General features: G+C 36.1%; 2 protein-coding genes across 5 annotated transcripts in view; one reads left to right on the plus strand and one right to left on the minus strand.

The window, feature by feature from the left end:
- The window catches only part of LRRN3 (leucine rich repeat neuronal 3), a 31,982-nt gene extending 31,029 nt beyond the window's left edge, over positions 1–953 (minus strand). The window contains exon 1 of the mRNA XM_041421051.1: positions 599–953. The gene's annotated coding sequence lies outside the window, so the exon portion shown is untranslated. The remainder of the gene's footprint in view (positions 1–598) is intronic.
- The window catches only part of IMMP2L (inner mitochondrial membrane peptidase subunit 2), a 407,522-nt gene that overhangs the window by 196,281 nt on the left and 188,452 nt on the right, over positions 1–22,789 (plus strand). The window contains exon 4 of one of the 4 annotated variants that reach the window (XM_041421060.1): positions 7,122–7,170. The exons of the other annotated variants lie outside the window; for them this stretch is intronic. Within the exon in view, the coding sequence (XP_041276994.1) occupies positions 7,122–7,128 (7 nt within the window). The 3' untranslated portion in view covers positions 7,129–7,170. Of the gene's footprint in view, positions 1–7,121; positions 7,171–22,789 lie in introns of those variants that run through there. 4 annotated transcript variants of the gene reach the window in all.

Below are 22,789 nucleotides of genomic sequence, written 5' to 3' on the forward strand. Positions count from 1 at the left end.
AAGATTAGAACTCCTCTGCTTAATGTGATCGTTTTTACCTAACGCGTCAGTTCCAGCTGCATCAGTAATCAGACATTCACAGTGTCCCTTTTGACTGGAAAGGGGATGTTTTTAAGCGAAGTCATTTGCCACAATCCTTAAGATGTAGCCTGGCAGAAATTCAATAACTGTTTGTGATATGCTCATTCAGCCTCATTGCTCAGTGGTTTTTAGGTCTTGACATAAACAGCATTTCCCTTAATCCTAGCACTGGAGAGAAGAAAGGAGGCTGTCCTGTATTTTGTTTTATTGGTTTCAAAACACAGAGCAAGTGTTTAATTTGATAGTGCCTCTGAAACATCAGTGGAAACATTCTTCTTTTATATTTTTTTATCCTTTGATGTTCTTTCAAGCTAACAGATGCACAAGTCTGATACTATTGCAAGCATATTTAGATTATCTCTGGCATAAAGAGCATATTGCATTTGCATTTCTGTTCAGAAAGTAGTATGTGAAAATACACTAATAAAATACCTTCACAAAAAGAAGAAAGGGGAAAGAGTCTAGAAGTTAGATAAAAGTCAGGGTAAAATTAAGAGGAAAATAAAGAGGAACTTACCCTATAATAAGAGTAGTTTCAGAGCTGGAGGAGTTCTTGCATCTCAGCAATTTTGAATCCTTAGTTCAGGTAGCGACATACTTGTATTAAAGCCAGAGTCTGTATAGATGAGCACACATGTACGTGTGGGTGTGAGTCGGTGTGCATGCGTGTGTCTAACAGTCTGTAATACAGAGATGTATCTACTGATATCCTACAACACGAGAGACTCTCCGTGCTGCCAGCTGAGATCCCTTGCGTTTGCCAGGCGCTGTTGCTGCCTGCCTGTCTGAGGCTCGCAATCCATCGGAGAGAGAAAGGCGGGGGAGAGAGCAGCTCGCTAGCTGCTCTTACTTCTCCTTGTTTCCATGGTGGTTAGCGGAGCATGGCTCAGGCGCTCGGCTGTCACACTGACACGGCGCTGCTGTTCAGCGGTCATTAATAGCGGAGCCGCTGCGCTCCCCGGGGAGCGGCGCTGCCGCGGCGCGCCCAGATGCGCGCGGTACGCGCGGCCGCGGGAAGATGTCTGCTGCGTGACAGCGCTGCTGCTCGGGGACGGGAGCGCCAGAGCAGCCCGGCAACGCGCCCAGACAGCTCCTCCGATCTCTGGGAGCTGCAGGGCATGCTTTCTGTCTGTGCAGAACAGATTGGGAGGTCCACATTTTCTACCCCCACTCCTCTTTTTTATTTTTTTTTTCCTTTAAGGGCGGTTATCTGTACTCAGAACAACTTATTAGAGATCACTGAAGTTCTGCAAAGGCTGCTGTAGTTCAGAGGATGGTGTATGATGAAACCATTCAGGAAGAATGTGTTGTGCCTTGCCCCCAGTTTTGGTGCAATTTTTTTTTTTTTTTAAGCTTAAGACAGGAAAAGATTTTACATATTCTTCCTCTTCCAAATTTTGTCAAATATTACATTTTACTACCTGTGCTTATCAGTAGAAAGTAAGAGCAGTAATACATCTTCCTGAGAAATAAAATTTAAAAATTAACTCAGAAAGGGTTTGGTTAAATAAGAAGTCAGTTTCTCTCAATCTCTCTCTGCTTGAGTCTGTCTTTTATGGCTATCCAATTATATAAACAATAGGATGCCCAGATTTTTCCTTCCCTTTCTTTCTTCTTTTTCCCTTTATGCCATGCTATTTGGTGAATGATTTGTTTTTTCACCTGTTTATTCTGTGTGAATAAAAGGGCATGACCTTTTATTCATGACCAAAGGGCATACAAACTATGAAGGTTTTAAAAACTGTAGAATAATTTGTGATTATCATCACCCCTTCTTCTAGGTATACAGAACAATAAGTTAGATAGATGTTGTTAAGAAAAGGTTTTTTATCATATATACTCTGTATATAAAATCAATAACTTTATAATAGGATATGATTAATAATAAAGCACAAAGAATAGGCTATCAACAGGTCAGAAAGAAGAAAATGTTGCATCTCTTGTGTGAATTCAATCCCACACCCCTGAGCAAGTCAGGCCACCCTCTAGTGGACTGAAGTGAGATGTGGTTCTCATTTCACACTCATCTGCTTTGAAGAAAGGCTCACAATCTTGTCTAATAACAGTTTGAATATTTTCTGAAGATCAGTAAATGGTGTGAATTAATGTAGTTTTTGCTACAGCAATAGCAACAAAATTTTACAAAAAAAGAAAAAGGTTGCTATTTTGTGAATACTGAGTCTCAGTTCACTTTGGATCAGATCTTGGACTGCATTATTGTTGTTTTTATTTGGTAAGAAAATAATTTTATCCTTCATAAAATCACTTATTATGAAAATTGAATTAAATTAAAGCTACCATTCTGAATAAATTTCAGGTTCTTATAATTGGTTAGGGCAAATTTTACAAAACTGCTCCTGTTAGGCTCACCGGTACTTACATTGTGGCTATATTAAAGCAGTCTTTTCCTTCTGCCTCAAATTTTTGAATACTGCACTTAAGCTAACTACAGTGAACAAAGAGTTAAATTTTTTCAAAGATGTGTGCTGTTAATTTTTCACTCATCCACCTGAGTGGGACTGTTTCATAGATTAAATAATAGCCTTTATGTGACTGATTAGCTGCAAATAGGTGAGATACTCTAGGCCAGGGAAAGGCCAAGTAGTCTTTTTATTTTCTCTCATTCTTTGTTATGGATATTCAGATTTTTTCTAATGTGAGTTAAAGAGTTATAATGAAAATCTGGGGCAAACCCATCTTTAGTTACCTTTCAGGTCTTCTTGCCTGAGGTTGGGACTGGGAAAAGTCAGATCAGAAAGATGTCACATCATTTTTCTGTAGCCTCACTGGTGAAACCTTGTTTCTCCTTTGCCCCCACGAGGTGGCTCTTGGAGCCTCTGATGTATGTAATGGTCACCACCAAGAGCTGCAAATGCAAACCATTTTAAACCTTCAAGTCAACCTATAAGCTTTCCCTGCTGCACAGCATAATATCCTGTGTTGGATGGGATGGAATCCTCTCAGGATGTTTCAAGTAAGCACAACCCAAAGAAGGAAGAGTAAGACCTCTTGCCATTGTAGTTCCCCCAAGAAAAATGGAAATCCTTCCTGATCTCAGCCCTCTCCTACCTTGCCCCCAAAAAAGATGCTAACTTGTGCTAGAGGGGTGGGATTGTGGGGCAGTAAGAGACAAGAATATTTCAAAAAGTTTGGACAAAGATGGAAATATTCTTTTAAAGATAACTAAAAACTGCTGGATCTCATATCTCATCCAGTGGAGAAACAGATGATCTGGAGAAAGGTAAATAAAGACTAGCATTGCCCTGTGTGAAAACTTGGCTTTTGCCCGTAGCCTCTTCATGAAATCACTGTCATTCATTCAAAATCTGGCTTTCTAATTAACATGAGAATCATGCAGAAACATATTCAGTGGTTTGACATGTGAAATTAAGATTAGAGAAGTGCTTCATTTTGGTTGATTGGTATGGACTGTGTAATTAGAGGGCTAGATAATTAAATCAACTAAAGTATACTTGCATAAAGAAAGTGAGTTCTTATGATAGACTATATATGCAATTAAAGTACTTCCTTGATAGGCATACATTTACATATTAGTTAAAATGTTATTAAATCATACTAAAATTCTGTTTTGTAAAAAAAAAAAAAGTGAAGTAATTGAATTTTATGATTTAGGTAATGCTAAACAATTTCTTTTAAAACTATCTGCGGGAGAAAATCTTTGATATCTTTTATATCCAAAACAATTATGATTATTAAAGTACATTAAGTTATTTTTCTGCTGATTTCACTGTGATGCTTGGTGATTTTAAAATAGCAATGTAATCAATTTTACGAAAATATATATATATAGCTTAATAGGTTACAGGATAGAAAAACATTCTGTCAGACTGATAGAGAGACAATGAAATGAATGCAGACCAACTCCAGCAATTTATTTAGCATAAATTTTATCTGATTACTGAGTGCATGTTAAATAAACTAAGTAATTATTTGTTTTTAATGGACAATAAACACAATCCATAAACCCCTTAGTTATTTAAATACGATTCTGTGTCCACATTTTTCTCAAAATTGGAAGATGGTTTAAAAACTTTTTCCCCTTTTTCATTATGTAGAGAGGCAGAGCATCCTTGGGCCTCCATATACTTTTTTGTGGTTCAGGATTACCTATGACCATTTCTAGTGTTTTCAGTCTGTAAGAACACAGCTCTGTTTAGAATGCAGCAAGTATAGTTAAAAACTGCAATAAATACTATGCAGTTACAGTAAAAATACCACAACTATTTGATTTAAATTCTAAGATGATACACTTTATATCAGAAATTGGATTTTTTTTTTAAAGTGTGTATTCATAGAGATTATGTGCATGTGTACAAGAGACAACACTTTTGGAACAGCTTTATTGCTTATGACTACATGTGCTCTTATCCTGGTTTCTGAGGCACCATGACTACAAGGAGGAGGCTCAGTTGTGGCTTTTCTTGCTTTCTTCTTGTAGCCCATTGATTAAAAAAAGAGGTGGGCTGGTGGGGTTTTTTTGGACAGATTAATTCCCACCAGTTCTGCAAAGCACACCTTTTTATATCTTCCTTGTGGGTTGTGGGGAGTTATTTCTTTCTGAGTGAAGGTCAGTTTCAAAGAAATCTGTGTTGTGGTGTCATCGGTTAATTTAGTAATTGACTTACAAATTATACCTGGTTGTCATTGTGTAATTTGCCTAGAAGAGAGAAAAAAGAGCTACCACTTCATGTAACCCTGTTCTGCCATTATTTTCAGTCCAATGTTTTCAACCTGATGTTGTCATGTGCATTTGACAACCTTGCATTGTCATGGCGAGACTATTGATGATTTCCTAAAAGGGCTATACTCCCATACAGAATAATTTTTATTAATATATGTCTTTCCAAAATGGAATATTTTTTTTTCAGTGATAAACATTTCTGGCTCTTGTTCTTTGTCTTTTTTGAAGATGAAAGGCTTGTTGCCAACAATGAATTCAAATTTCTAGAGTTGCACTTCGTAATGGAAAATGCTGTATCAGATTACTTAACCTGCTATGAAATTTCTTTTGTCAGATTGAGAGTTAGTGTTGATACAATAGAGCAAAAGCAGATGGAAACAAATCTGTAAAGAATTTCACATAAGGAAAAATTCACATATACACAAAGCCCCAGTTACTTCTTTAAATGCTATGTAGGTAGTAGGTGCTATATGACTTGGCAAAATCTGGAACTGCATAGTAAAGAGCCTTATAGTACAGGAAAATTCAGTCATGTGTGATGGGGTTGAATGAAAGCAGGGGTGAGGAGCTGATCTTGGTGTTCAAGGAGATATTTCCTATTCCAGAAAACTTGCCTATCCATGTAGCAACTGTTTTCTGTGAAACAAAAAGTATGAGATCCCAGGCAAAAGCTATAGTCTCTTTCCTCATTATAGGTCCCATAGTCAGCCTTCTGCAGGAGTTGCTTGAGGTCTGAAAAATCTTAACAAGTTTTATCCCTACTGGGTCCAACACAGGAGGATATTGGAGTTCTTCTAGTTTTCATCCTTGACCCTATTCTGATAGGCAAGAATCCCTGGCATACCAGTGTCTGCAGAAGGCTGGAAGTGAGTGACGCGTAGCAACCACAACCTTGCTGCGTCACATGGAAGTCTTAATGAAGACAGAGTAGTGAAAAGCAGCTAGAGAATCTTTATATGCAGCTGGATAAGGCAGATGAAGTATTTGTAAAGCAATTTTCAAGCTGGGTGTATATGTTTAAATATTGATTTCACCTCAGTAAGTTTATGTCTTACTTATGGTGACATCCCAGGTTTTGTAGCCTTCGTTAATTGGATATAACTTATTGAGATCTTCTCTATGGTGGATTTTTAAAACTGAGATACTCTTGTATATTTCTTAAGGATCTGCTTGTTTGTCATCCTTGTTTGTGGGACCGAGAATGGAATATAGCAGTTAGTGTGATAGCTCTTGGAGCTAATCTGTATCTAAGGCTGAGGAAGATATTAGTGGCAGTAATGATTTGAATGTAAAGCCTAGAATTTCCATCCTGGTGTCAATTTGTTGTAATTGGATGGTGATAGGTCTTGAAATTTCTGTCCTTATAGAGAAGCCACTTTCCTTTTCTTTGCTTATATCTTTTTTGCCTTTCTATGGAACATTAACTAATATTTTATCTGAAACAGGTTTGTACCTTTTCTGTTGACACTGTGTGGTGTGGCTAATAGTATGTGATCAGTGAAAGGGAACCTCATTCTCCCAGTAAAAATTTTATTTTAAATTTAGCCACCTTCCCTGATAATGCCATGTTTGTGGCAATAAATGTGATATATATAGTGTGTGTTTCTCAAGGGCAGATCTTCAGACTTGAATTTCTTAGCTTTTTTGATTAAACTAAACAAAGTATTCTTGTTTCATATTATTGTGGTTTAATATTAAAATAGGTGGATAAAAATAGAAATTCTAAATTATCTGCTTTACGTAACTATTTGCACAAGAGCTGTGTTGGTGATTTAGAAAACTTTAGAGTCACTAAGCTAAATATTAGAACTAGAATGTCATTTTGCTTTTAGTTACTTTTACTCTGAGACTGAGAGAGGTATCAGTTATTTTCCCATGCCATCAACAGCATGAATTTGCTATGGTGATGATAAGAAACAGCACGAATAAGTGCAGTATGTCCTCAGAATATGGTTACCTAATGTTAGTTTGAATAAAGTACACTAAACTGTAGGAGTGTAATGGGTACCTAAGTGAAGTCCTTAGGAGTTTAGTTATACAATTTCATTTTTTTCAACTTGAAGATCTATAAAATTAATTAAAAGGTAGCTGGAACATACAACATCCATACTGATTAAAACCCAAACAATATAACTGGAATGCAGCAAATGTCTTCCCTCTCATCTCTAGTTTCAAAAACTGTGCACATTAAATATTTTTATTTAAATGTAAAACTATCTTCAAATCAATAAACTGGGGGTAGAAAGGATCATGTACACCATGACTTACTGGAGGAGTTGTTTCAGAGGCTTTCACATAGTTTCCATTACTAAGGAAACCACTTATTTTGTCTGTGCAGGTTTTGAATACATCTCTCGTTTGAAGTCTGGTGCTCAGACACAGGATTGCATTATAGCACTGAGAAAGAGGTAAAGGAAACAAAAGAGGCATAAAACCACTCCATCTTTAAGGAATATAGCATATTGTATTACATGCTTATGAAAGTGTACATATCTATATGTATTTGAGAGATCTGTCTATATATGTATGCATTTTCATTATTTTGCTCCTACAAAAAGCAATGTGAAAATATTAATAAATTAGGGAGGAAAAGCAGATCTTGTTACTTCCTGTATTTTGCATGCCTCTGTTGTAAGGACATTTGAAAAATCCAGTGTACCAGTTAGGTAGCAACAAATATGAGTCCTGATTTTCAATTCCTGAAACAAAACATAGTGTGAGATCAAAGTAGAAAGAAATCCCTATCCATGGTTTTGGATAAAAAAAGGCTGCAAGGATGGCTCTGCATTCAACAGCTGATCAAACCTTTGCTTGGAAAGTGAGTCTGTTTTGGCAAAATTCTTGATGAAATGTAAGACCTGACTGCAAATACACACTGAACCATGATTAAACATATGTTACAGGTGGGTCAGCACATTTTCTCCACGTGAATAGCACATATATTCTGTGATGACCAAGCACTTGTATTAACAAACAATTGAATTAATTACTCCTCTATTAGCAGTTCTGTATGCTCAGCTGATATGTTCAGAAACAAACAGGTTGCCTTAGAACAGCCAGATGAATCTGATATGTTTAAGGTATAAGTACTTAAATAACTTGGAACTGATTTCAAAGTATCCTCAAAGTTGAGAATTGTTCACAAATAAGTTCAAAGTGTCAGAGAAATGTAGAAATCCAGAAGATTACTGGAGTTCTGCATGGAAATGTAGTTTCTAGCTAATGTTCTTATTCAGCATGTTCTACTATATGAATTAGTTTATCAGTTAATTTTTTTGCCAAACGGGATAGAAAATTGAAGAAAAAATGGAAATTCCCATTTTCAACGGCTACAAAGCCCTGGGCTCTGTAGGGTCATGTGACAACAAAATTTGTACTATAGAAAATTAATTTCCCCTATGTTTTGTGTGTGTGTTTATGCCACATTTTGAAATTAAGGAACTTAAGAAATCAGTTATTGCTATGTGATATGTCTGATGAATAATTATTTATAGTATATGTTGCATATTTCATGAGCCATTTTGGGTGACAAAAGTTTACTTTTAAAGCTAATATGCCTCAAAGGGATTTATGTGTGTGTTTGTGTGCACAATTAATAAGCAGCCTGTCCCTACAGATTTTTTCTGTAACTCCTTGACTGTTAAAAGCATGGGAAAATGACAGCTGTGGTAAAGCTGACATGTCCTTGTCTTGACTTAGTTGAATACTTTTGGGTGAAGCAAAACAAATTAGATGACATAGAGATATCAGGACTCATTTGTTTTGGCTAAAAATTACCAATTTTTAATATTTCAGAATATTTGTGTTATTTCAGTACTGTAGAGGCTATGTTTACTTTCTGCTCTTGAGTTGTAAGAATTCACAATACACCTCAAGGATCACTAAAAGCACTGATATTCATTATCCTTTAGTTTGTGTCTGCAGCAAGAAATAAAATCTTCAGTTTTTGGTAATACTGACCGTTTCCTTTATGGTGTAACAGTTGTGTTTTCAAGAGAGTGCATTCAGCCTCTAACTCCCGTCAGTATTATTATAAAGGAGATGAAATATATATTTTTTAATAAAATAACAGGGATAGGTACTTTCAGAGAAAGGTAACATCTGTTAACATCTGTTTTCTTACCTATTACCTGGTGAGGACCAGGGCCATTTGATAATGAGAAATAACTAAGTCAATAATTTAATTGGGAATTCTAATTACCAGAGAAGAGGAACTAACATTTTGTAGAAATTTATCTATTTGGTAATTGTGTAAAAGTATAATATAAAATATAGTAGATAATATAACTTATTGTTTAGTGTCGAGTAAATCTTTTGATGACATCACTGTGACGAGAAGGCAAAGGACAGGTTGAATGGGAGAAGGAGGGTGGTTTTCCCACAATGAGCAGCTCAGAGGGACATAGGAGTATCATTCAGAAAGGCTGCCTGGACTTCAGTAATAGAAATGGGATTACACGCTAAGTAGTTGACGATGAAAGGTCATTTGGAGCCAATAAAATGTAATTCTGCTTTAAATTGTGAGTTTATTAGAAATAACTGAGAGGCAGAACATATCTCTGTATTACTGGTTGACCAAGAGGTAAGAGCTCACAGCTGTGAAAAAAAAGCAAATATGTCTGAGGATGCACCGGGATTGTTGTTCAGAGTTGTTCCAGGAGCAGTAACTGGCCACTTCACGTAGGATAATTAATTCAGTTGTGATTTTTTTGTGCTTGAAAATCATATGAGCTCAAAGTGGAACACATGCAATTAAATACTATTCAGGTGACAGCAGAGCCCACATTACAGAGGGGCTTATAAAACCTTGTCTTGTGCAGTGTAGGAGAGTCAGGGGGAAAATAAGATTCCTGCTGATAAATACATCCTGCTGGTACATAATGAGGAAAAGGGAGTAGAAGAACAAAATTTGTGTGTGACTGTGATTAAATTTAAGTCTGTCTTTTTTTTTTTTTTTTTTTTTCCCTGTGAGTCATCACATCCTGGGATAAATTTCCCATGGAAGTAGTTTGGGTAGAAAATCAAAGCAAGAGCAATCCAAACCAACCAAACCTCAGGTGAAATAAATCACTAGCAAAAACCCCCTCTTCAGAGATACTGATTGGCATATTTATAAAAGAGATGTGTTTACAAATAGCTGACTTCATGTCTACAAAAGAAGAAGTTAAGTTTAACATTTTTGGAAGATCTTTCCAGTCCTTTTTTGCCTATCAAAGATTAAACCTACTTATCAGATTTCTATATAAATCCAGTGCTTATCTGTGTGTTCTAAAATCTATTCAACTCTTTTTGATAATTTTGATTTTTGTGACAATGGGAATTTCTGACTCCTCAACTGGTGGGAATACTCATTTTTCAATGTTAAAACAGCTTTTCTCAATATTTCCTCAGGTACATTTTACATTTACTTGCAATTATATAGTTGTGATTTACCTATCTCTGCATGAAAATAGTTCAGTGGCACTACAGAAAGTTCAGAAGAAAAAAGGAAAACTAATATCCATATTTAAGTCTTTTATTTCCACTTTTCTACATAGATCTGGAAACAATACTCCTCTTGATAGTAATCTCTAAGACAAATTGTCAGGCCTTAGATTTTATCCAAAATTTTGTTCCAATCAGCTACTTTGATTACTAACTAGAAGCCTTACTCAGCTGGTCAAGTACTCTCATCAGTTTCTTCCTCTAGTTGTTTTTTGTTTGTTTGGGGTTTGTTTGTTTATTTGGGTTTTTTATTGTGACAGATAATCTTAGTTCAGCTACAAAGAAGTAGCAAAAAAGCCTTAAATGCACAAAACAATTCATATAAACCTGACTATTTTGTATGCAAAATCCTTCAGCCCCAAAATTGCCTAACTTTTTTTAGTGTGACCTTTTAGCACTCTTAATTTTGCTGACATACACTTTTTCTTTGAGTACTGTAAGAAATAGCTGCAATAAATCCACTTTTTAGATACAGCTGTATTTCTTCCCTGGGCCTTAGGTTGAATTTTTCTTTAGCTAATAGGCCATTCATACTTTCAGTCATCTCCTGAAGTGGCTTTAATAGGCAGGTACATTAACTCATTTCATATTTTTCTACAGAGACATATTCATCAAAGTAACAAACTTGATGACGGAAGAGCGTATTCCTCTCATTACTGCTAATTCGAATGTTATGCCAAATAGGCTTTCAGGAATCAGAACACAGATAGTTATGGCCTTAATGAAATAGTAATAATATTCAAACTGGAAACCCAAGAAGTTAAAATGCATGGGTCGAAGAGGGAGAAATCAAACTGCTGATACATATTTCCTAACTGTACTCTCAGGACACATATTTTTGTCATGGCTTCTGTTATGTTACATGGAGAATATTGAACTAAACATAAAGGAGACTCAATATTGCTATTTAAAAATGTGCCTCAGGAGTAACCTAAATGGGGAATAATTTGGTACATCAGGCAGGAGCACTAACTTTTGACCAGGAGAGGAAATTCCATTAATTTCATTAATCTCTCCTGAGACTGTCCTGGTTCTGGGTATGAGTGCAACTACTTCTGGAGAGAAGCCAAACTTCATTGCTGCCTACGCTGCATTTAAAAGCCTTTAATTGAATATTCCTAACTGAGCTAATTATAAACTACCTTAGGCTTTGAATCTCACTTTCCACAAATTCATCTTTCCTGTGCCCAGTTTTTTCCTCCTCGTTGTGATTGTGCAAAGAACATTCAATTGCTTTCTCACACGCTGCCCCTAATTTTTAGAAAAAGCAGTTCATCCTTCTTTTCTCTCAAGTCTTCCGTACTGACTCTTCTGGTCTTTGTCTTTGCTAGCTTCTGTCCAGAGGGATGCAGATTTCAGTCCTCTGCTTCCTCTTTCAAGGTGCCTTATGCATCACACACTTTCAAGGATGTCAGAGGCAGATCTGTGTGTAATCTATTCCTTCCTTTGGCTGTCACAGAAAGACTCCTGTAATCTTTGCTTAAAAACAGGTCTGAGGTGCTCTGCCTTAGTAGGGCTCAACAAATGGCCAGTCTGACCCTAGGACATTGCTGGCAGTCGAAGACCTGCGTAATAGGCTCTATTTCTGTGGATTTCCCTTCTTTAAAATGGAGTATGTGCATGTGACAGGCATGAGAAGCACTTATGGATAAGGGCTGCCTATACAACAGCTGACCCTCGCTCTCCTGGAATCAGCTGCTACACCCCCATTTCTCAGTTTAAATAATGGAAAGGTAGAATCGTGGATGCAGTCCATTCTTCTCCTTTTTTTGGTGGAAAATAGATGAAATAAGGTGTGTAAATTTTTAATGGGTAAATGTTTTGGAAGATTATAAGACAAATAAATTGAAATGTCTGTATTCTGGCTTGGATGAGGAGAAGAATTTTTACTTGGCATATACCAGTATGGCTTTTTCTTTGCCCATGATAAGCACAACTGTACTCCAAGGATTCTAGGGTGCTGATGGCACCAAATATTCATTCCCACTGTAGAGAAGCCTTGACTAAGTCTCTGCCTTGACTAAATTTTTGTTCTACAGAGCTTGAAGGCCTCTGTTCATAATTTACTAAAAACCATTTTAATATTTATTTAAAAGTGGTCTGACATCTTCAGTATATTTATGATCAACACCTATTTCTGTGCTTTAAAGAAATGTTCTGCAGCTTGCTTTTTTTAAAAAGTAAATCTAATGTTTATAATCTTGACTAAGGAGGAGTATGAATTATTATCTCTATTCTTTAGTTTTCATGGTTCTTCTGTGTCAATCTGAGTGGAAAAGTATTTTAAAAGCAAATCAAATAACAATAATTTTTATTTTACCCCTCTTCATATACAGGAGAGTTAAGATACACCAGTTAAGTGAGTTCAGTACCAGAAATGGGCAGGGTCCAAAAAGGTCTGGAATTTAAAACCAACTGTCCCAACACATAACTTCTCTCTTGCACAGGTTTGTAACTGTGAATTACTAGCTTTGCCTGCATTAGTTTGGTTATAAATGTGTCACAGTCTTTAAATAGTATGATTAATCAACCCTTTCAGAGGAGCTCTAGTATTCGAGAGCTCTACAATACATGGAAAACCTTTTTGTTCTGAGAACCATACTTCTATTATTTTACCTGTGTGTAATTCCTGTGAATATTAAAATTTTCATAGGCTTTTAAATGGGTTTAAAGAAAGAGAGAAACTGGTTTTATACAATGAAATACTATGGGTCTTTATTTTTGAAAGCATTCAATAGATTCTATTATCACATACCTCACCTTTAATACCATCTAATTATGTATTTCAGTAATTCAGTGGGATAATGCACTGGCTCTCTGAAGAGCTTGTGGAAATGAAACATTTAGCATCAGCATCATGGAACTTAATTGGAAGTTCATTTGCAGTTATTTGCTGATAACATCTCAAGGAATCATAGAATCATTCTCACTTTCATTGACAAATCATTGTCAAACATACTTGTAGGGAACGAGACAGACATTGTAGTAAAATGTTTTACGTGATTGGGTTCAGAGCTAAAATTGTAGAAAGAGAAATTTACTACTGGTTTACTTGAAGCCATGAAGAATCTGAAATGGAGGCTTTCAGGGTACCAGTTACTGCATATGCTGTGGTCACTTTTCCAAGCCCTATTGTAAAATCTATTTATATGGTTGGAAACCAAATTACCCATAAGCTAAAAAAAAACCCCAAAAAACAAAAAACCAGTGCGGTACATATAAAACTGGGGGACCTATATACATAAAATCCAGGCAAACTGTTGGTTTTGTTGAAAAGAATTTGTGAATTACTGATTTTAGTGTGATCATAAATTCACCTGTACATTCAAGAAATATTTATACAAAGGTGTTTTAGAAAGAGGAATTGGAGAAATAAGTTATTTTGAGTTCTACAACTCGTTAACACTTAATTTTCTGCATAGCATACTGAATGGAATTTACTGTAATCCTGTTTGTGTCCTGCTATTTTTTTGTATGTGTGCATCCATGTGTGTATTTGTGTGTGATATGAATTTCTACTGAACTATGTTTTAGATAACATAAGTGTATCTGCAGATGACATGATCCCAGTACTTACTTAGAGTGTTAAATCAGCAAAATTTCTGAAAATTATCTTTTAAATTGCAATGGAAGAACAGCAACATTTTGATCAGTAAAGCTGCCCTTGATTGGTATTTGTACAATTACCTGCAATAGCAATAGTATGGTGCATGCCATTAAAATAGAAATAAAAATACATATTTTCATAAGGAAATAAGGTGGCTCAGGAAGAGATAAATTTGTTAAATCTTAATCCTGGAATCCATTTCACGCATTCACAACAGTACTTTACTTGTAACAGGAGACTTGATTAAGAGCACAATACATTCATCTGCCAGGTACTGTTACCTTGTTATGCTTAGAAGTTGTGTCCTTTACCTTCCCCTTTATTACTGTTTCATTTGTTATCTGTTTCCTATGCTAGTATTTGGCACGTATTGCCTGTTTTTTTTCATTTATTGCAAACAAAGAAAATTGACATCCAGACTAAGAATATGTTCTGGTACCTCTAATACTTCTTTTGAAAACAGAAGTTAATTGTAACTGCTCCTTGTGTGTTTATCAATTTTGAAGTAGTGCTGAGTTTGAGTGGGTTTGTGAGTTGCACAAATTTTGGCCTTCAAGAGAACACCACTTAGTCTTTTTAATAACTTTTCTGTATTGCCAAAAGGTTAATTGTGTCAGAACCTGTTTTCCATTCTGAAGTCGTGTAATAATGGTGGGATGTTTTCTCAGCGGCTACCTTGGAGATGGAATTTGTTTCACAAGTCTCAGTCTACCCCCTTCTGTCCTCATTAAACATTCATGATTTTTTAAAGCAGAAGTTTTTCTTTGTACGAGTAAGTAATTAAGTCATAAGTATTTGGACAAGAGACTTTATTGAATGATCTATTTCTATATCAGCAAGTATGCCTGCACTCTAATGTGACAAGATGGTCAATTTCAGTGCTGCAGAGTGGTGTTGCAGTATATTTCTTCTCTTCTTCTGAAGGAAAGACATATTTTTTTTCCCTGAACTTTCCTAAATGACCCACTGGGCAATCACAATTACCATAAGCTCATATTGTGGAGTCTGGCTGAGTGAATAATTTAGATCTTCCCAACTCCTAAATACCTTTTGAACAATTAAATTGCAATATTGTTTTTAACTCTGAGTAGCAGTGACTTGGTATATGAAAAGCAACTCAAATTTGTTGCTTAATTGTTCATTATTGATACTACTTATTCTTAGTTTGTATTGCGATCCATTGATAAAACAACTGAAAGGAGAAGAGATGGAAAAGAGCTGCATGGTTCTGCCTCCGTGTCTCCCTCCCTGCTGAGTGTTGCTGTTGGACTGCATGTGTGCATGCTGTCATTCCCAGTGTCTCAGGCAGGCCTTGGCTCTGAGGTGGGTGCAGGTGGCAGCTCACAAAGGGACTGAGCAATGCCCAAGGCAGGAATGCATTGCTGAAAGCAGGGAAGAGGAACAGTAATAACACAGAAAGGAAAAAGGTGGAAGTGATCAGGTCCTTTGAGAGCAGCAAGCTTTTACCAGTCTGGTACTGAGATGTAAAACAGCCTTTGCAGATTAACTTCCTGGTTGCAGTTTTTCCAACCCTCTACAACATCATGAGCAGCTGCATTCCCACCCCCTCTACAGGCTCTTCTGTCTGACCCTTTGCTTAGCCCTGTCAGGATCGTGGCAACAGGTGAATGATGATCTACGTTCTTAGCATCCTGAAGCAGTGCAGTGAGCGATGGATCGAACAAGTGCTGCAGCCAGGAGAAGATAAAGGCTAATAGCAAAGAGAAGATTATGGCAGACAGGCTGAGGCTGGTGAAGGACTACTGGGTAATGCCTCTGGAGCAGGCTGATGTGTCTGTGTGTTGAAAGAAGCACATCCTCCCTTCTGGGCTTGTTTTCACCCCCTTGTTCACTGCTGGCAGAACTTGTATGATAAACTGGATGGGGGAGCCAATATAGAGCCACAGGTTTTTCTACTCTTAGATTAGTTTAATTCAGATCAGTGCTACTGAAATTCATATTGAACTGTGGTCTGATTTGGAGGCAATAAGAAATATTTATCTGAGTGCAAAAATCAAGGCTGGAAAACTGGCTGATAGAAAAATATGTGAAAGTCAGATTAAAAGTAAGAGCAGGAAGGGTGAGTGAAACAAAAAGTGTGTCTGATTAGGAAGTAATATGATTTTTCTGTTGTAAGCTGGGAGTTATAATTGGAAGTGTCAGAGGAAGACAGAAATCTGGCTTTATAAGTCTCAGGGTGGCTAAAGCCATAAGTGTGACATGGCAATGAAAAAAGACAAGTGTAAAGACATATCAGGATGTATTACAGCATTTTTAGAAGTGGAAAGAAAATATTAAAGGCAACGTACATGGTACTGGTGGGATTTCATCTGAAATTCTGTTTGTAGTTTGGGTCACATATGGACGAAAGGAATTCTAAAAGGATGAAGTGCAAGATGGGTAGCTAGGGTTGAGGAAACAGATTCTGTCAGGTATTATTAGGAATTATTATGTCTCCTTGTAAAATAAAGAAATGAACTTTGTTTTTATTCTGCTCAGAAATAAATGCACTGGCTAAGTGAGAATGTGTTTAAGATGTAGAACAATGTTAGCAGAAGAGCAAATGTTTATTTTCTGGCAATGATGTCTTGTTTCATAGATATGAGGGACAATAACCATCTGGGAGTAAAATTCTAGATTGATCAGTAAGTGTGCTGGGTAGCTTCTTTCTCCTAGTACTGTGAAACAGCTTGATATTTTTGTCACATGGAATATATAAAATACACAATTCTTAAAGCTGGAAATTAGACAGAAAATAAAAGCTCTTTCTGACTTAAAAAAAATCTCCCTCCACCCTATACTAGAGATGTTAGAGGGTAGAGGTGAATTGGGAGGAACTAGGAACATGCCTCTTTCATGGAGGACAGAAATTAGATATAATTACTAATATTTAGTGAGGCAGAGGTTTATTTCCTAAGACATAAAGGACAGATTTTCTGAGTGAAAGTTGTGTATTGCAGTAATTCCTCCCTTAAGCCTTCAAAGTCCCAAAAGTTAGGCTGAGAGGATATCAATAATAAGAAATGCAGTCTGCTTTAAAGGCTGTAAAATAAAAAGATTCAATTAGTTCAGTAGTTCATAGCATTTATAAAACTTATAACACAAACAATACATGTGTTTTCTTTAATAATTAATAACACTAAGTAATAAATTACACTAAAAATAGGTGGGAGAACATATTCCTTTGGATAGCTTCTGCTTTTTTGATTTGGTTACACCTCCATACACAAAAATACGTATTTTCAATAGATGGTTTCTATAAATATTTTTTACCATGAGTGATAGAGATATTGGCATTTTTCTTTTAGAAGAAATGTGGCATAGTAGCATTCACTAAATTATTTCCTCCCATAGGTATGTGGACTGTTGCTTGCAGAGAAATTACCAGCTTAAATATATATATATATATCTGAAATACATAAACTCCTATAAAAATTTCCTTAGAAAAATAAAGATGCTTTGCAAGCTTTTCTAAATTTCAAAGTTTCAGCCAAAGCATACATACTCTAATGTTTTCTTTATAATAAAAATATGCTTCTCACTCTCATTTTTGTAACTATACACTCATTCCAATAAATCTCATTGTGTCTTTATCACTCCAGCTTTGCAGAGAAAAGTGTATAAAATAGGTTTATAGTCAACTTCAGATATGACTGTCCATACACATGAAAATTGTATATTTCCAGAGTTGTTAATCACATCCTGTTTTGTTTCTGTCAAATAGCAAGGGAGTTGAATGCATCAGTTCTCTGAGCACCCTCTAATTGAATAGTTTTGTGTACAAGAAAGGAATAATGCATGTTTTTATCTGGCCCTAACTCCACAAGGCTCTTAGGCTCAATTCAAGAAGGTATTCTAGCCAAGAGAGCCCTTTAGCACCATCCTTAAATGCTTTGCTGAAGCATGGCCAGTTAGAGCAGCTTGCTAACATTTCCTGTCATGGGTGATAGCCGACTCTCACTCTCATCTGCTTTCTCTGCAGCTGATGGGTTTGCTTAATGCAGTTACTGCTACAAATCTAGATGCATTTAGGAGTCTTTTGCAAAGCACATCCTTTATCTCATAGCCTTTCATGCTTGAAAGGTTCTTGATTCAGGGGCCCCAGTTTTCATTCTGGACCTAGTGGTTACAGAGTAATAACCATCCATTATTAGGTAGTAATTCAAAGTAACAGTGTGTAGGTGTAATGGGGCTGGGTGACCAAGGCTGTTTTAATCTTTTCCCTCTTGCTAATTTAGTGCATTTAAATTTGTAAAACTAGTATTTCAGTAAAGCTGTCTTTCTGTATTCAAAATATATCTTGGCAGCACAGTGAAGTTAGTTTATGATGAGCATTAGTTTATGTTAAGCATTCAAAACCTTTGAGCTAATAGTTTAATTAAATACCAATGCTGGCCAATATTGAGTCTCTGGAGGTTAGATAGAGAGGTGGGTCCATTCCAGAGTGAGGTCTTAACTCTCAATTCCATAGTGAGGATAAAAAATAATATTGATTATGATGTTTGTGTATAGTATAATAAATCCTTTATATGCATTTTAAGTTTTTTTTTTTTTTTTAATAAAAGTAAAGAGGTGATAATATAACTGTGTGGACAGAGACTTGAGGTCTGGTCTTGGGAAAAATTTAACCTGAATAATATTTGTGTAGTGTTGAGCCTTTGTTTTGTAAGTGTTGTCAGTATTGTGCCTATTGATTGTTAAAGAAATTTTGGTTCATTAGATCAAAAAGGTGAAACTGTGTTATGCTGCAAATGCAATTAAAAGTTTGATAATAACACTTTGTTTTAATCCTGTTCTTCACATTCTCTTGCTTGTTTCTCTTATAAAGAGTATTTTTCTGACATAGGTGAGAAAGTGAATGTTCACAGTGGTTTTCTTACCTTTTAAACTTTCTGTCTGTGATCACAAATGTTGAATGATGCGTAAGTGGCATTTAATTGTAACTGTAGTATTTTCATTAATGTTAAGTAAGGAATAAAGATAGTCATATGGATTTCAATACAGTAGAAGAGATGTGGGCTTTATTAGAAAAAGTGGGTTCAGTCTCTTGATGATGGACTTTCTCGCCATGTTCTTTGTCCTTTTCCTTTTTGTCCTCATCTGTTGCAACACTGTAGACATAGGTGTATTGACTGTGGCTGTAGCAATAAAATAATTAAATTTTGTCATTATTTTCTAACATAAGATCTTGTCATTTTACTGATTTTTCCTCTTCTAGGATTTATATTTCTCTTCAGATTTAGAAATTTTCATTCTCAGTCTCTGAAAGATCCTTTTGGCCACCGTATCAACCCATTTACTTTATTCCACAAATTCATGTGATGCTTTGAATATAATCCACTTCCATAAAGTGTTCTGCTAGTACTGATCATCCTGATGAGAAAAAGTAAAGCCCCTATGATTTGGCTCAACCTTAAGTGTTGCACTGTAAATTAATTTTGTTATGTGTTTCTGTCATTATAACCCCAGAGGCCAGCTCAGCCCCACACAACTGCTTGCTCACTTGCCTTGCAGTGGGATGAGGGAGAGAATCAGAGGCGTAAAGGTGAGAAAATGCGTGAGGTGAGATAAAGGCAGTTTTACAAGTAAAGGGAAAACCATGCACACAAGCAAAAAAAACCGAGGGATCACATCACCACTGCTCATTGGTGGGCAGGTGTTCAGACATTCTCAGGAAAGCAGAGCTCCAACATGCATGACAGTGACTGGGGAAGACAAATACTATCACTCTGAATGTTCCCACCTTCCTTCTCCTTCCTCCAGCTCTACATGCCGAGCACAACACCACATGGTCTGGGATATCCCTGTGGTCAGCTGGGGTCAGCTGTCCTGGCTGTGTCCCCTCCATGTGCACCGCCAGCTCCTCACTGGTGGGCTGGGCTGAGAGGCAGAAAAAGCCTTGACTCTGGGTAAACTCTGCTCAGCAATAGCTGGAACATCCCCGTGTTATCAGCACTGTTTCCAGCATAAACCCAGAACATAGCTCTATACCAGCTACTGTGGAGAAAATTGACTCTATCCCAGGCAAAACCAGCAGAGTATTTGAGAAAGCAATATTCTAATAGAAGGACAAGCTCTCAGCTTGTGTCATAATAACTGCTTATTTTATTGGAAGTGAAGTTTGATTTAGCTTCAGGAATGCTGGCCTATATATCTTTGCCCATTGCTATGGGGAAGAGGTCTCAAATGAATACTAAATTTTTTGTAGAATGTCTGCACAACCTCTCTATGTAAATTTTTTAGTGGTGTTTTCATTAGTTGTGTTTCCTTTGAAAGTAAAACTACTGAAAATTGCTTGTGACTGGGGTGACATCATGAATTAGAAAGGACATGAATTTAATCTTTTGTAGAGACAGCTGTGTCTGGTATTTTAATATGGTTTTGAAGAGAAACAAAGGAAGGCTAATTAATGTGTTTATGTAAATTCTACAGATGACAGTGTTTAGCCACAGTCAGTTCTTTACCAGGGAAGCAAAGGATGGTTGTCCTGTCCATGTCTGTTGTAATGATTTAGGGCCTACCCAAACATATAATTAAAAAACTGAATGCTGTGGTTGTTAAAGACAAAAGCAATTAAACAAGAGATGGATGAGAAGAAGCTTCAGACAAAATAATTTTATACTAAACAAAGAGAGATTTCTGTTCAGATGGTACTGAGTAATTGAAATGCAAAACAGTGCCACATTATTTTGACCATAAAACAATAAATTTTGTTCTATGGCAACTGAACAAAATTCTTAAGTTAGATAATGCTGATAAATACATATCTGCCCCTGAGAAGCATACTTTATGGAAGGGGTGAAAAGCCTGGTCTGCTTTTTCAAAGGTCCTACCATACTATTTTGATTTCATATTTGTTGCAGGGGTAGTAACAGAAGCTGAGCCAGGGCGAATAAGAACTCAGTTACTATCTGCATTATTGGTACCTTGCTTAGCAGACTTAGAGCATTAATCGAAGTTCTTTGTACTCACTGTGTGATGTGCCAGCTATTGTTCCTGTCTTAATTAATTTGTACCTTTAAATTTTGAATCTGTAACACAGAAATAATTATTTCTTCCAGTTTGCTCTGCAAATTGGTTCTAAGATGTCTATAATTTTATGCATTCCTAATTATATTATTACTGGTCTAGCTTTTATAAAAATCAATGCCAAATTCTTTGTCATGAAGAGTTATACAGTGGAAGAAAAAGATGAAATCTGATGTGAAATCTAGTATGAAACCTAAAATATGAAATACAGGTAGGTTCACCTTTCACTAGTAATCAAATGGGAAAAAGGATTTTTTTCCACAGAAACTCAGTAAAGGCAAGCAAATGCTCAAAAAATGGAGTTTTGCAAAGATAGTTAGAGAAATGATATTATGGATTTCTTGACAGAATATTTATACCAAAAAAATAATTATATAAATGATTAAGAAAGAGGCAACAATTTTAATTGTTCACATAGTTTGGGGCAAGTATGATAAAATTCAAATCAATTAAATATTTTTTGTTTTTCTAATGGCTAAATTTCATTGCAAAGCAGCTTGTCTTTGAAAATACCTAAGTGAGATCAGTGACTCTCCATGTCTCTTACAATAGAGGTAGAGATCACTAGGTTTTGTTTTGTTCCTAGACGTCCCCTCCACTTAAGAAATGTTTCTGAGAATGATCTCAACTACTTATATTTAGTTTAGGGATGTCTTTCATCTCAAAGCATCATGTGTAAATTTATTGCAGTTATTTGGTTTCTTTGCTGATACTCCAGACTTAATAACCTATTTTTCGTTCTTATCCTATTTTACATTCCAAAATTCTTCAAAACAGATAGAACAATTTAGTATTGTTTAAGACAAGAACCAGCTTTTCCATGTGGGTGAGTTATGATTTTTCCTTGAAAATTGAAAAACATTGCTGTTAAACTGGTGTGGGGAACCCCTGACTTAAAGATGTTTCACTGGAGGCCAGTGAAGCTATCCCCTGTATATAGTGAAATGTACATTTAGACTGACTTTGTGTTGCTACAAGTAGGAGTTTTTCTTGTGACAGTGAAGTGGCAGCTGCAATGCATTACTTTTTCTGGACAGAGGGATCAGTGACATTGGGACAGCCTTGGGTGTGAAGCACTTTGGTTGCCAGTTGAAATTAGGCCAAAGAAAGAAACAAATACAAAAACTTGCAAAGAGATGAAATTTTCTTTTGCAGAGTGTTACATTTTTATGAAGTGAAAAATCAATATGTAGAGGAACATTAATTTTATTGCATGCTAAAACTTTAACGGAGTGAGAGAGCTTGGCTTAATGCAGCCTTTACTGGAATAAAGACGGTTGGGATGAGTCTGCTCTAGTCCTCAGAGCTGCTCCTTTCCCAGGTGTGCCATATTTAGGTTTTGCCTATTACTGCAAATTACCACTTCATTGATTCTTGCTGATACTAAAGATCCATAGATGACATCTCGTTTCACTCTAAAATTGAAATGCCTTTAGATCACTTTACATCAGAAGCTGTAAAGATAAGTTTTGGATACTAAATGTGACATTATAAAGTAGAATTTAAGGGTTTTAAACATCTTTAAATTTTTATAATGTAATTATTCACTTTCCTTATTGCTTGAAATCCAAAATTCTTTGACTAGGGATAAGATCTGTCATATAGTGAATCAATGTATGGTAATTGTCATATTTGAGTAAACCATGTGTTTTCTATCTGCTAGACTGTGTTGTTAGACCTGGCTTTGTAATGATAATTTGCAACTTGTCTGCTGTACATGGTGTGTTTCATAGGTAATTGCTGTTGTGCATTTTTCATTCCTATGTGCTATGAGAGACCTCTAGAATTCTGCATAAGATTAGAAATGTTTCTGATACTTTTAGCAGCTTGAGCTATTAAACAGAACAGTGAAATGTAAATTTTAAGACTTTAGTTGACAAAGAAGA

The sequence above is a fragment of the Onychostruthus taczanowskii genome, unplaced genomic scaffold, assembly GCF_017590055.1.
Source record: "Onychostruthus taczanowskii isolate IOZ18803 unplaced genomic scaffold, ASM1759005v1 scaffold68, whole genome shotgun sequence".
NCBI classification, from domain to species: Eukaryota; Metazoa; Chordata; class Aves; order Passeriformes; family Passeridae; genus Onychostruthus; species Onychostruthus taczanowskii.